General features: G+C 42.6%; 1 protein-coding gene across 4 annotated transcripts in view; it reads right to left on the bottom strand.

Moving 5' to 3' along the window:
- Nucleotides 1–2203: 2203 nt before the first annotated feature.
- RGS7 (regulator of G protein signaling 7) overlaps nucleotides 2204–11011 on the bottom strand; it is a 275987-nt gene continuing 267179 nt past the window's right edge. For all 4 annotated transcript variants that reach the window (XM_062637376.1, XM_062637369.1, XM_062637372.1 and 1 more), the window contains one exon: nucleotides 2204–2786. In XM_062637376.1, coding sequence (XP_062493360.1) covers nucleotides 2625–2786 — 162 coding nt within the window. In that variant the 3' untranslated portion in view covers nucleotides 2204–2624. The remainder of the gene's footprint in view (nucleotides 2787–11011) is intronic.

Below are 11011 nucleotides of genomic sequence, written 5' to 3'. Positions count from 1 at the left end.
ATCCCGCTTAACCTATAATTTCTGGCAGCATTTTTGAACCTTTGTACAACACACTAATGGTAATTCCTATGGTCACCAAAAAGATGAAGCATGTCTGTGAGGGCAGTTAATTTTCTTTCTTTATAATCAAGGCAACTTTTAGAAACTTTTAGTCATAAATCTTTTATGGTGTTAAGGTCAAGGAACTGATGCTCCACAGTGGTTTTCATGGTTTAGATATTTGGTGCCGCAGGTATTTGTTTTCCAGAGCTGGCTTCAAAAGTCAAAACCAATGGATGGACTTTGATTAAAGCAGGGCATTTGTCAGAAACTCTGCAAAGAGTAAACATGTCTGAAGGCTGGATGCTCTCTAAAGACTGTCTGAAGCTGCAGACCAAGGCATTAAGAGCTTTTAAGAATATGAACCAGGAGGAATTCAGGTGGCACATGACTCGCCTCATCACCCACTATTATGATGCCTTGCACATACCTGGGCTGCGGCTCTGCCAGTGCCTGCATTAAAACACAGTCCTGCAAGGTTTTCTGGTTTGAAGGGAGAGATGGAAATACAGTTATTTTGTTGATGTTGTTTCATTTTAGCACAAATAAACTTGATCTTTCATAAACTAAGGGCATTGACATCCAAGATGTTGAAAAACAAAACGAGAATATTTTACCATTACACAAAATGGTAACCCTCAGGGGAACCCTCAGTCTTTTCATTTTTGTGTGAAAACCTAGTTGCACTTCTCAGCCAAATCTTCACCAAAGATTTCAACAGGCCAAGCTTTCAGCCCTTGCTGGCCACTGTCAACACAAACATGATGGCTGTTACTGTGATTACATCTATAGAGAACTGGTGTTTAGAGAAAATAACAGTTCACTGGCATCCCTTTTAGTGAAATTTTTGAGATTCAAGTATCGAGGTCGTAGATGTGTATTGAATTCATTGTGCCAACACAAATAATCACTTGACACATGACTGCATCCACAGAAATCAATGCCAGCATTGCTTTATCAGATTTGAAAGGACTGATCTTTTCCTCTCACAAAACTCTGTGTAGGAATGTAAAGCATATACTACAGCACATGACATTCTTGACATACGTTTTCCATCATCTGCCTTCTCCTTCTGCTATTCTAATAAAGTTGTATGGAGCAACATCTTTGGCTTGGAACCATTTGTTACATCTCTTTGCCTGATATTAATAGGAACAGTAAAGCAGCATTTAGTGTCACTAGAGGTTCTTTACTGTAACCAGTAAACCTGGAGCCTGGGATCTTAACCAGACTTGCTGTGTAATCTCTAGCTGTGAGGAAACACTTCTCACCTTTGTAGGTCCATCTCCTCTGCCACTTACCTCTTCCAAAAAAATGAGGCTTTGGGAGTCCTTTGGCAGCAAGAATCAAGGGCATCTTTGCATCCTTTCAGGTTGAAGGAATTAGACTCAAAAGAAACATTTCATATGTGCCTGTGTGCTTAAGTGAAAAGACTTAAGCAAGCTAAATGAGCAGACCTGTGCTTAGAGTGTGGCAGACCATCTTACTCATCTTACCAGACTCCCAGTCCTGGAGACACCGGTGCTGGCAATAGAAAGATGAATGTTTGCCTGGGGCTTCAGACTGTGTTCATGTCTCTTGGGACCACTCAGGAAATACAAATCAACATTACTGTGACTGTGTAGATGTAGTTCATGTTATTTGCTTGGTAACATTCATGTGTCCTTTATCAGTGCTTTGCAGGGGAGAGAGAAAGCATATGCAGGAAGCAGGCAGTTGTAGGGTGTGTGGCAACTGTAGGCCAAGTAAGCATTGGCCTTTTCAGCCCAGCCATACTCCAATAGCCAAAGCAACCAGAAACAGGTGATCTGACCTTTTAAAATCAAAAGCATTGCTGTCCCCATGTCTTCCTGGGGACAAAGAGTATTTATAAAAACAGATTTTGCTGGATTGTATTGCATGATTCAGTTTACCTTTTGATATCAAGATCTTATGTAAATAGTGTGTGTATATATGTATATATTTCTTAATTACAGAGAATTCAACCATTACTTTGTCAAATTTTGGTCTCCTCTGACCGGACAATTCCTATTCTAAGACCTGTGTTTTTGGTATGATTCTTGTTAGAGTATCATTTTCTGAACATGAAAACTTCAACAAGTTTCAACTGCTACTGACTGTTCTGCATCCAATAGAAGAAATATATTTTTACTGCAGAGGAAAATGACTTGTTTCATGCTTCTCACATATTATCTTTATTAAACATTTGGACAGATATGCATCCATTTATTATATTAATAATCTATGGCTTCTTACTTTGCAAATGCTGGTTGAAAGTTCACGAGAGCAGGCTTTTCTGTGAACTTTCTGTATTTATAATTTCAGTCACTGCAATAAATCCTGAGACTGTTGCCTGCTTAGCAGCATCTTGCACTATACCCCAATGGCTAAAACAGGGACGCTGGGAGCTCTACATCTGAATATCTTAAACTCTCTGAACAGCTTGATTGGAGTTTGATTTTCTTCTTAAATAATGCATGTTGTTCTGAGGAGAATGTATAATCACAATTATCTGATAGTCAAATCCTTGGTGACTAACATACAAAGCTCCACTACCGCTAATAGAGGTTTCATTTGAGTAAAGCTTATTGCAGCATTTTGTAGTCGCTAGAAAAAAAGTGTTCTTTGTGCGTGCTGTAGTTCAGAGCTGTAAGGTCTTTGTGAATGGTTACTCTCAAAGCGCTACAGAAGTTCCCCGGTTCAAGGTGGCTCCTGGCTCCTCGGAAAAATGAATGTGGGTTTCCAGCCTGGGAGGAGAGAAATAAGTGAAAAAGGAGCATCTTTGGGGTAGGCAGGACAGGTCTGCCTAGTGTGCAGCTCGGCAGCCAGGACCAGTCAGTGGTAAGCTGGTTCAGAGAAGGAAGAAAGGTAAATGCTGACCCCAGTAAACACAACAAGCATCCATTAATCCAAAATCTCAGCCACAGTAGAAGCTCCTCCACTGCTATTTGTCAGAGCAAAAGGATTTTCAGATTATAAAACCAGGAGTCGCCACGTGGTCACCTAACCACATAATTTAGGACACAGAACATGCCTGAATGTGAGCCAGTTTAAACTTGAGTACATGTGTTAGATTAAAAAAACCCAACAACATCTATTCTCGATTTAAGAATTGCTAATGGTAGAAAAGCCACAAGAACCTATTGCCATCCCCGCCAACAGCAAAGTATTTGCCTGGTGAAATGTGTAGCCTTTTCCTCCTGCTCATTTGTCCAGCTCCAGCCACCAGATCTTTTTATATCTTTATTTGTTAGATTGGAAGAGTGTTAGTCCTAAAGTAAATACTTACCGTCTGTTACCAGTAATCCGCTAACCTTTTCTGGGTATGCTTAAAAAAATGTGTACCTACAGCTTCTACCAGAAGGTGCTTTCTGGTCTTTTGGTTGCTCTCCGAGCTGTTGCCTGCACCCTGTCTGGTTTTCTGTCAGGCTTTAGGAGTGCCTAAAGCAAACACCCTGCTTTGGAGCCCAGCACACACATAGAGGAAACAAGTCATCCTTGCCAAAAACACATGATCCCGGGAGTCACATTAGTTTTTGACCAGTTTTACCCTGGAGCTCATGTCCAGCTGATACCTGGGACATGAGCCGGCATGTCCTGTTTAAGCTCACTGATACCCCATTGAGGGTGCTCCCGACAGTATGCACAGCCCTACATCTTTTTTCTCTGCATCTGACTCTACTTTTCCCTGTTGGATAAATGACTATTGCTCAGTCATCTGACATCAGATGACAAAGCACCTCAGTCTTTTCTTCTGAGTTCCTTTAATCCTCATTATATATGATAAGCCTAATCTTTGCAACATCTGCCAATGTTTTGATGATTTTATTCTCTTACTTGCCCTTAATACTACCTCTGTTACTAATAGTAAAATGAGTACCATATTTTTGCAGGACATATCAGAAGCAAGGGTGCTCACTGCTGAGCTGTTCAACTACAGAAATGATAGCTAGTACCATCATTATACTGTGTAGCCTCATTTCCTTGAAGTTATACATTATTATTCACTTCATGTCTAAGATATTATATGGAGTTGCTGTTCTGTATTTTCAGCTCAAAAGAGGGAGCTCTCTAAAAAGAGAGAGGTCTCTCAAATGATGTAAGGAAGGCTGGCAAGTAGAAGGCATTTTCTCTGATTCTATTATGCTTTTCAGGTAAGAGTGCCAAAGTTATTTATTAATTAATCAGCGCCGTGAACTACTTGAAATAATATGTTCTGCATGTACTAGTTGAATTACCATATTATACGTAGGTGAAATGAAACCACAACAAAGACAAATAGAGGTTTCACAATAATCTAGTGACAGACCACGAAGAGTGCTCTGGGAGAAACAGGGAAACTCTCTGAGGCCTTGCTTTATTCAGACAGGCAAATTCACTCTCTTTCTCTCTGAAACTGGTTCATACTCAATCTCAGCTCTACATGTCAACCACACCTCTGTTTCCTCTTTCAAGTACTGACATCTTTTGATATGCTTGATTAGTCTCTATTAAACAATTTCCATTAGAGTGCCAAAAAGACACACGTATCGCATAGAACAAAATCACATGGCTCTTTTTCCACATGGACTTCTGCAAAAATAACCAGCTACAAATAACCAGGGATGCATATTTTCCATGATTCATGCTGCAGAACCCACCATAGGCTCTGGGACTGTTGTACAGGATCTGAGCTTTCTCAGGAAAAAAAGTTATGAGGCGGTCTGATGGTGAGAGAAGCTTTCCCAAACAGGAACTGAACATGAATCAAGTTGGAATGACTCAGATTGTTTTTGTGATTCTGCAGAGAGACAATCTGAGATAATAGCTGGGTTGTGTGAACTATAGCTGTAATTTATTACAATCAAAATTCAAAATACAATGACTTATATTCATATTACTGTTGCAAGTTGGGTTTTTACTTTTACTACGTATATGGAGAACATTGTAATATTTCTAGCCCCTCTGTGTGAATAAACAGATAGAAAAATACTTATAGAAGTCCTCTGCATGCTGCAAAGGCAACCCAAACAAACATAGCAACATCCCTTTTGTAGGCTTGGTGAAGTACATTTTGGTAAGAAGACAGTACAGTTATAGCAGGATTGAGTTACGGAGGTAGGCAGCCAGCCTTAGGACACTGATGAATTTATACACGTAGAAGCTTGAGGCTTATGACAGAACAACATTTCCCTTCCAGAGGGCGAGAAAAAAAAAAAAAAGAAGGTATGACTTGGAAGAATAAGCCTGAGCCTTTACTTAAGTATTTAAATTAAATTTGACACAAAGAAGGAATGAAAGCCAGGCTATTTCTGTTTCACAAAATAGAATTGCTGCCCAGGTGTGGCAGCTAGCGTAGTAGTGTGGGCAGCACAAAGTGTCAGTACAGCTAAAGCACATCTCTGATGTTTGTGTGTTGTACAGGCAGGTTAAGTAAACGGTTTTAATTTAACCAACCAGATCCCATGACTCAAGGTGAGAAAAATTCTTCTTTAGTGCTGTATTCCATCCTTAGCCAGAAAGCTGTTCCCAATCAAAACTATATTTATCCATTATTTACCAGTTTAGTCAACTGAGGACAAGCTGTTCTGAAAATATTTGTTTAAATCAGCCAGCCAGGCAGCAAGAAGGAGGGGAAAGAAAAAAACACAACAGAAACACGTCTAAAATTCCAGGGAAAACCTTTCTGTTGACATTATCAGGATTTGGCCAAAATCTGCAATCAACGAATGAGAATGATAGCTATTAAAATAAGGCAAGCAGACTAGCGATTCTAAAGAAAGAAGAGGCAGAGGCAGGAAGGTAGTGGGAACTTCCCAAGTTCTCACTAAAAAGGGAAAAATGAAGGTGCAGCTGCAAACAAGAAATGAAAGGAAACCAAAACTGCGAAAGTAAAGTAGAAAATGTGTGATCACTGATTTTAATGGATAGAGACGTCAGGCATTGGCCTTGTTTGCAGATTTTCCTGAATGGGTGCTAGATCCACAGGCTGAGTTCAATATGGCCAGGATATTGAAATAGCTGGAAAATTTAGAGAGATTATTCATGTCTGAAGCTTTGGGAAGATCACATCTGGGTAATAGTAAAGGGAAATATTTATCCTTCATTTTAAATTAAGCTCAGTTTGGAAACAATTGGGGACTTTTTGTTACAAAACTATGTTTGGAGTCTGCCTTCTGAGAAAATATTTTAATTTGCAATTTTTACCCTGACAAAATTGTTTTAGTGGAGCACAATGAGTGCAGTGGGTATATATCAGTAATGACCATGAGAAGACAAACACCACACAGCAAGCCTTATAGGATTCAGGAAGGACAGGATCTAAGTTTAACCACAAAGAAATGTGAACATGTTAAAAAATGCGTCTGAAATGAAGTGACTAGCAAATCCTCCAAAAATCAGTCTTTGCAAAGACAGTAAATGTGGAAGGCATATTGTCTTCTTAATCCATAACAGACTGACACATCTTTTGAAGAACAAACTGCAATTCTTTCTAAACTACGAAGCCTTGAAGGGAGACCAGGCACGGATTTACAAGCCAAGGGGAAAAGGGCCTTTATCCGCTTTCCTCTTGCCCCAACCACCCCTCTCCATGCTGCTCCCTAGCCTGTTTTTTAAATAAAAACATACAAATACGTAGCTAGCAGAGGGATGGGGGGATGACCAGAGGATGGGTAGACAGTAGATGGAGGCCACTTGTTTTTTTGTCACACTGTTTTCTGGTTTACAATGCAGCAGCTTTACTTCTCTTATCACTTCTCCCCACTGATGATCTGTCCTTCTTGAGTCAGCTTCCACTGCAGTGAATGATTTCCATTTTTAGTTTACCATACATAAGTAATTATAAGTTTCCCTGTGGACGTGGGCAATGAGCTTGCAGTCTTGACAACCACATGATAAATGATGGAAGCACATGTTGATGCTCCAGCTCATATTAAAACACAACCCTCCAAACCTTCTCAGGGTTTACAACATGAAACAAACTTGTTATCCCAGTTTTACAGACATGAACCAGGACAGCAATGACTCATCATAGCAAATATCTGTTGTGTGACCCAGATCCAATTTTTCACGGCCACCACTTTCCCGCAACGCATTCAGGTACCAGTGTCCTCGTGCATAGCAGCATCCTCCTCACTTTTGGGTGTTTGCCCATGTCATGGTGTGCCTCATCCAAGGCCCCTATACTGCTGATAATGCCCTTCTCAGGCTCAGGCCCTCCACGCACATGGGCACCATAGTCCAATTTTCCAGATGAGTAGTGTATTGATCTTCCCCCCACTATGTACATACAAAGGGATTCTTTGAACAAAACCAAGGAATAATCTTGCCAGAAGTTCTCCAAATTCTTGGGGAATGCAATACACAGAACCTGACTTACAAAAGCTGACTTGGTGGCAGACAACTGTCTCAAAGCTGTTCCTTTTCCAAGTGTGGAACTGAATTTGCTAGCATGCTACACTATTACCTCTCAATGCAGTAAAATGCCTGTGTAGGATTGCATGAAAAGTCACACAAAGCCTTACTACCAAGGGGAAAGAGTAGTCAGTAGCAATCATCTACCAAATAGTTATGCTTCAAAAGCATCAGCCTGTAGGAGTCACAGTAACATTCAAACCACCAGCAGCTCTCTTGATGTGATCAGATCTGCTTTTTTCCATCAGCAGCTGAGGCAGATTTTGAGCCAGCATTGTTTGCACACAAATTAGTAGAAGTAATAGCAGTAGTAGAAATAATAATAATAATAATAATAATGATGTCTGCCCCTCCCGATCACTGACATGGAAGGCTTTGTAAAACAATTTTCCAGCACAGCTGTGCCAGTTGCACACACACAGCACATCTGTTACATCTGTTTCATAGGATGTGCCACCGGCAGCAGAGGCAGTGCCACACGACATGCCAGTGTGCGAAAAGGCACCAGCAGACTTGCTGTAGGACCCTGTGAGGTGGGGCTGTTGTCCCTCCTGTGACCAGAGAGGACTGCCAGCCTGCAGGACAGCAGTCAGTGATGTGCAGCCTCCTGTTCCTGCTTGCTGGTCCATACACACTGCACAGAGGTACACAACTGTCCTCATTCACCTCTACAAGCATCAGGTTGACAGTGACTAATACAAGCTTTATTTTTTTCTTTATGAGGAAGATTTTACATTCCCAAAGAGGAATACAGTGTCCCATTGTACATTTTCAATTGTCTTGTCTGTTTTTACAAAGCTGGAAGCTTGTCTGTTTTTATAAAGCTGTTGGTTTGACCAACAAAAATCACCTGGGATGATTAATGGTTTTGAATGTCTCCCAAACCCCAGCTTTGAACTAGTTACTAATGCCTAAACAGGTGCCTACATGAGCCAGGTAGGAGCAAGCCAGAAGCAGGCGTGTTTCCCTGCTCTGAGAATTGTCCTCCCATCTCTCAGCTGAGTGCAGCACTCACTGCCTGGGCACCAGCCCCTCAGCCAGGACAAAGCCCAGATGGGGTGATGGTGTGGACGGCAGCAGGGCATGGTCACATTTCTTAGTCCCAGCTGCATCACACGAGCTGGAGCCCAGCAGCCAGCACAGCTCAGAGCTGTGCTGCACCGTGACAGCCCTCCTCGATCCCCTGGGACGCTATCATTGCTCCAAGCTGCGGGAAAACCACAACCAGATCCGATGTTTTCGGTTTCTACTGCCTGCCCAGCCACATCAGACTGTCTCATTTTTAGCAAGTGATGTAGACATCAGTGAATTCTCCAGATATTAAAAGACTATCCTTCAGCCTGCTACACCACCTCTGAATGTGGCCCCCCACCTAGACTGCAGCCCTTCAAGTTATCCTTCATTTGTTTGTGGGTGTGCTCCCTTAGATCTGCAGATCGCTTTGATTATTTGAACATCTGGAAGCTGTCACATGCTTTTTTTGACCGTGACCATCTGAAATATTACCCAGCAGGACTTGGGGGGAGACACAGTAAGGAAACAAAAACATCCTACTCATGAGAACATGTGGCAGGAATTATCAAATGACACCATCCCAAAGGGGAGTGCTATATATCCAAGCAAAGACAAACTTTCTCTCCATCCCCTAAAGCCAAGGCAATTGCTTTCCATAACATCCATTCCAGACATAAAAAAATTACATACAAATACCTAATACATTTTTTATTAAACATTATGTTATGAAAGTTGGCTGTCTATTACTAATGGGAAAAAAAGCATTTTGAGTTTCAAAGTTGGAAAGTAACTCCCCACATACATGATTCTCCATAGAATAGTCTCCCCAGAATGAATCAGCATCTGAGGTCATGAGGGTGCATAGCCCTGGGTTGCCTGTTGTCCTCACAGCCAGACTGCAGATTCTTTGGGAAAGCTGGAATGTGATACGCAAAAGTGAGACGGAAAAGGCTGGAAAACAGTCAGAGCTCCTCATCAACCCCATCACACAGTCTGGGGGCTCTGGAGAAGAAGGGAAAGGAAGCCCAAAATTGATGTAAACGAATCCCATGTATTTGCAGCACCCACAAAACAGAATTTAACCATGCAAGTGGAAGGCCATGAAATTCAAGCACCGTTTTTATATTCAGTCTCTCATTCTCGTTCTCAGAAACAGATAGGAACTGAAGTGGGGAGAGCTGTAAAGACCGTACCACTGCAGTTTGGCAGTGGTTAACCACTGATATTTTAGCCTTTGCCAAGAGATTCCCCCTGAAACCAGAACTAGGTGGGAGTGGGTTTCCTTCTGGCAGGCTATTTGCTCACAGATCACAGGACCAAAATCCCAGTGTCCTGGATGCAATCAGAGGAACAACTGGAAGCAACACTCCCATGCATGACTTCAAAGCCCACCTTAACTATGGGCATCCAAGCTGGAGGGGGCTCTCTGCTGTTTCTTCCCAGGAACATACCCAGGCTTCCTCAGGCATTTGCAGTCAAATCTATGTAACCACTTCTTCCATCAGTCCTCAGCATCTGCATGTTTCCAGGCTCAAACCAGACCTTGATGTACTGGCTGTTATTGTTTCTTCTTCATTTCTGGCTCCTTTCACATCCATTATTTAAATCAGTTCCCAAAGCTAGTGAAGTCAACTTGAGACAAGCCAAATGTATCCTGATACAATCCCAAAGACCTAGAATTAATGGATTGCACTGCAGCAACACTGGTTTCTGGGAACCGTCTTAACAGAGACACTCTCGTCTGGCATAATCTAACAAAAATAATCCATGCTATTTTCATTGGGATATGAAGAATCATGGAATCATAGAACAGTTTGGGTTGGAAGGGACCTTAAAGATCCCCTGGTTCCAACCCTCCACTAGCCCAGGTTGCTCAAAGCCCCTTCCAACCTATCCTTGAACACTGCCAGGGATGAGGCAACCACAGCTTCAGGCAACCTGCCCCAGTGCCTCACCACCCTCATAGTGAAGATTTTTTTCCTAATATCTCATCTAAATTTCCCCGCTTTCAGCTTAAAGACATTAAGCAGAAATATAAAGTGTAACATAAAGTAAAATGTAGCAAATTTCATGATCAGTAAACCAGCGTTGGTCTCATCCACTTCTATTGAGCCGATGCAATTCTATACCAGCTTCAGCGCATCAACTGCCTCCTACTCGGCACCTACGGCTCACTTCCAGCTCCCGCGTCCCTGTCTGCCCCCGCCTGCATTTCCGCTTCGGGACCCGCTCCTTGCCCAGGAGAAAGAGCTGCAGAGGGGAGGGCAGGCAGCGCCTCCGCGGGAACGGGCAGGACACAGCCTCCTCCTTCCCGTGTGCTCCCACTCGGGACTGCCGGCACCAGCCTCTGCTCACCCGGAACCGTTCCCGCACGCACCCACCAGGTGTCACTGCCGCCGCGCCGCGCTCCCAGCCCCAGCCCCCGCTCTATCCCTATCCCTATCCCTATCCCTATCCCTATCCCTATCCCTATCCCTATCCCTATCCCTATCCCTATCCCTATCCCTATCCCTATTCCCAGCCCTAGCCACATCCTCAGCCCTATCCCCAGCCCTATCCCCAG

Source organism: Pezoporus occidentalis, unplaced genomic scaffold (assembly GCF_034315485.1).
Source record: "Pezoporus occidentalis ecotype Australia unplaced genomic scaffold, CSIRO_AGI_Poc_V1 ctg52, whole genome shotgun sequence".
NCBI classification, from domain to species: Eukaryota; Metazoa; Chordata; class Aves; order Psittaciformes; family Psittacidae; genus Pezoporus; species Pezoporus occidentalis.
This window is presented reverse-complemented; position numbering and strand designations above follow the sequence as displayed.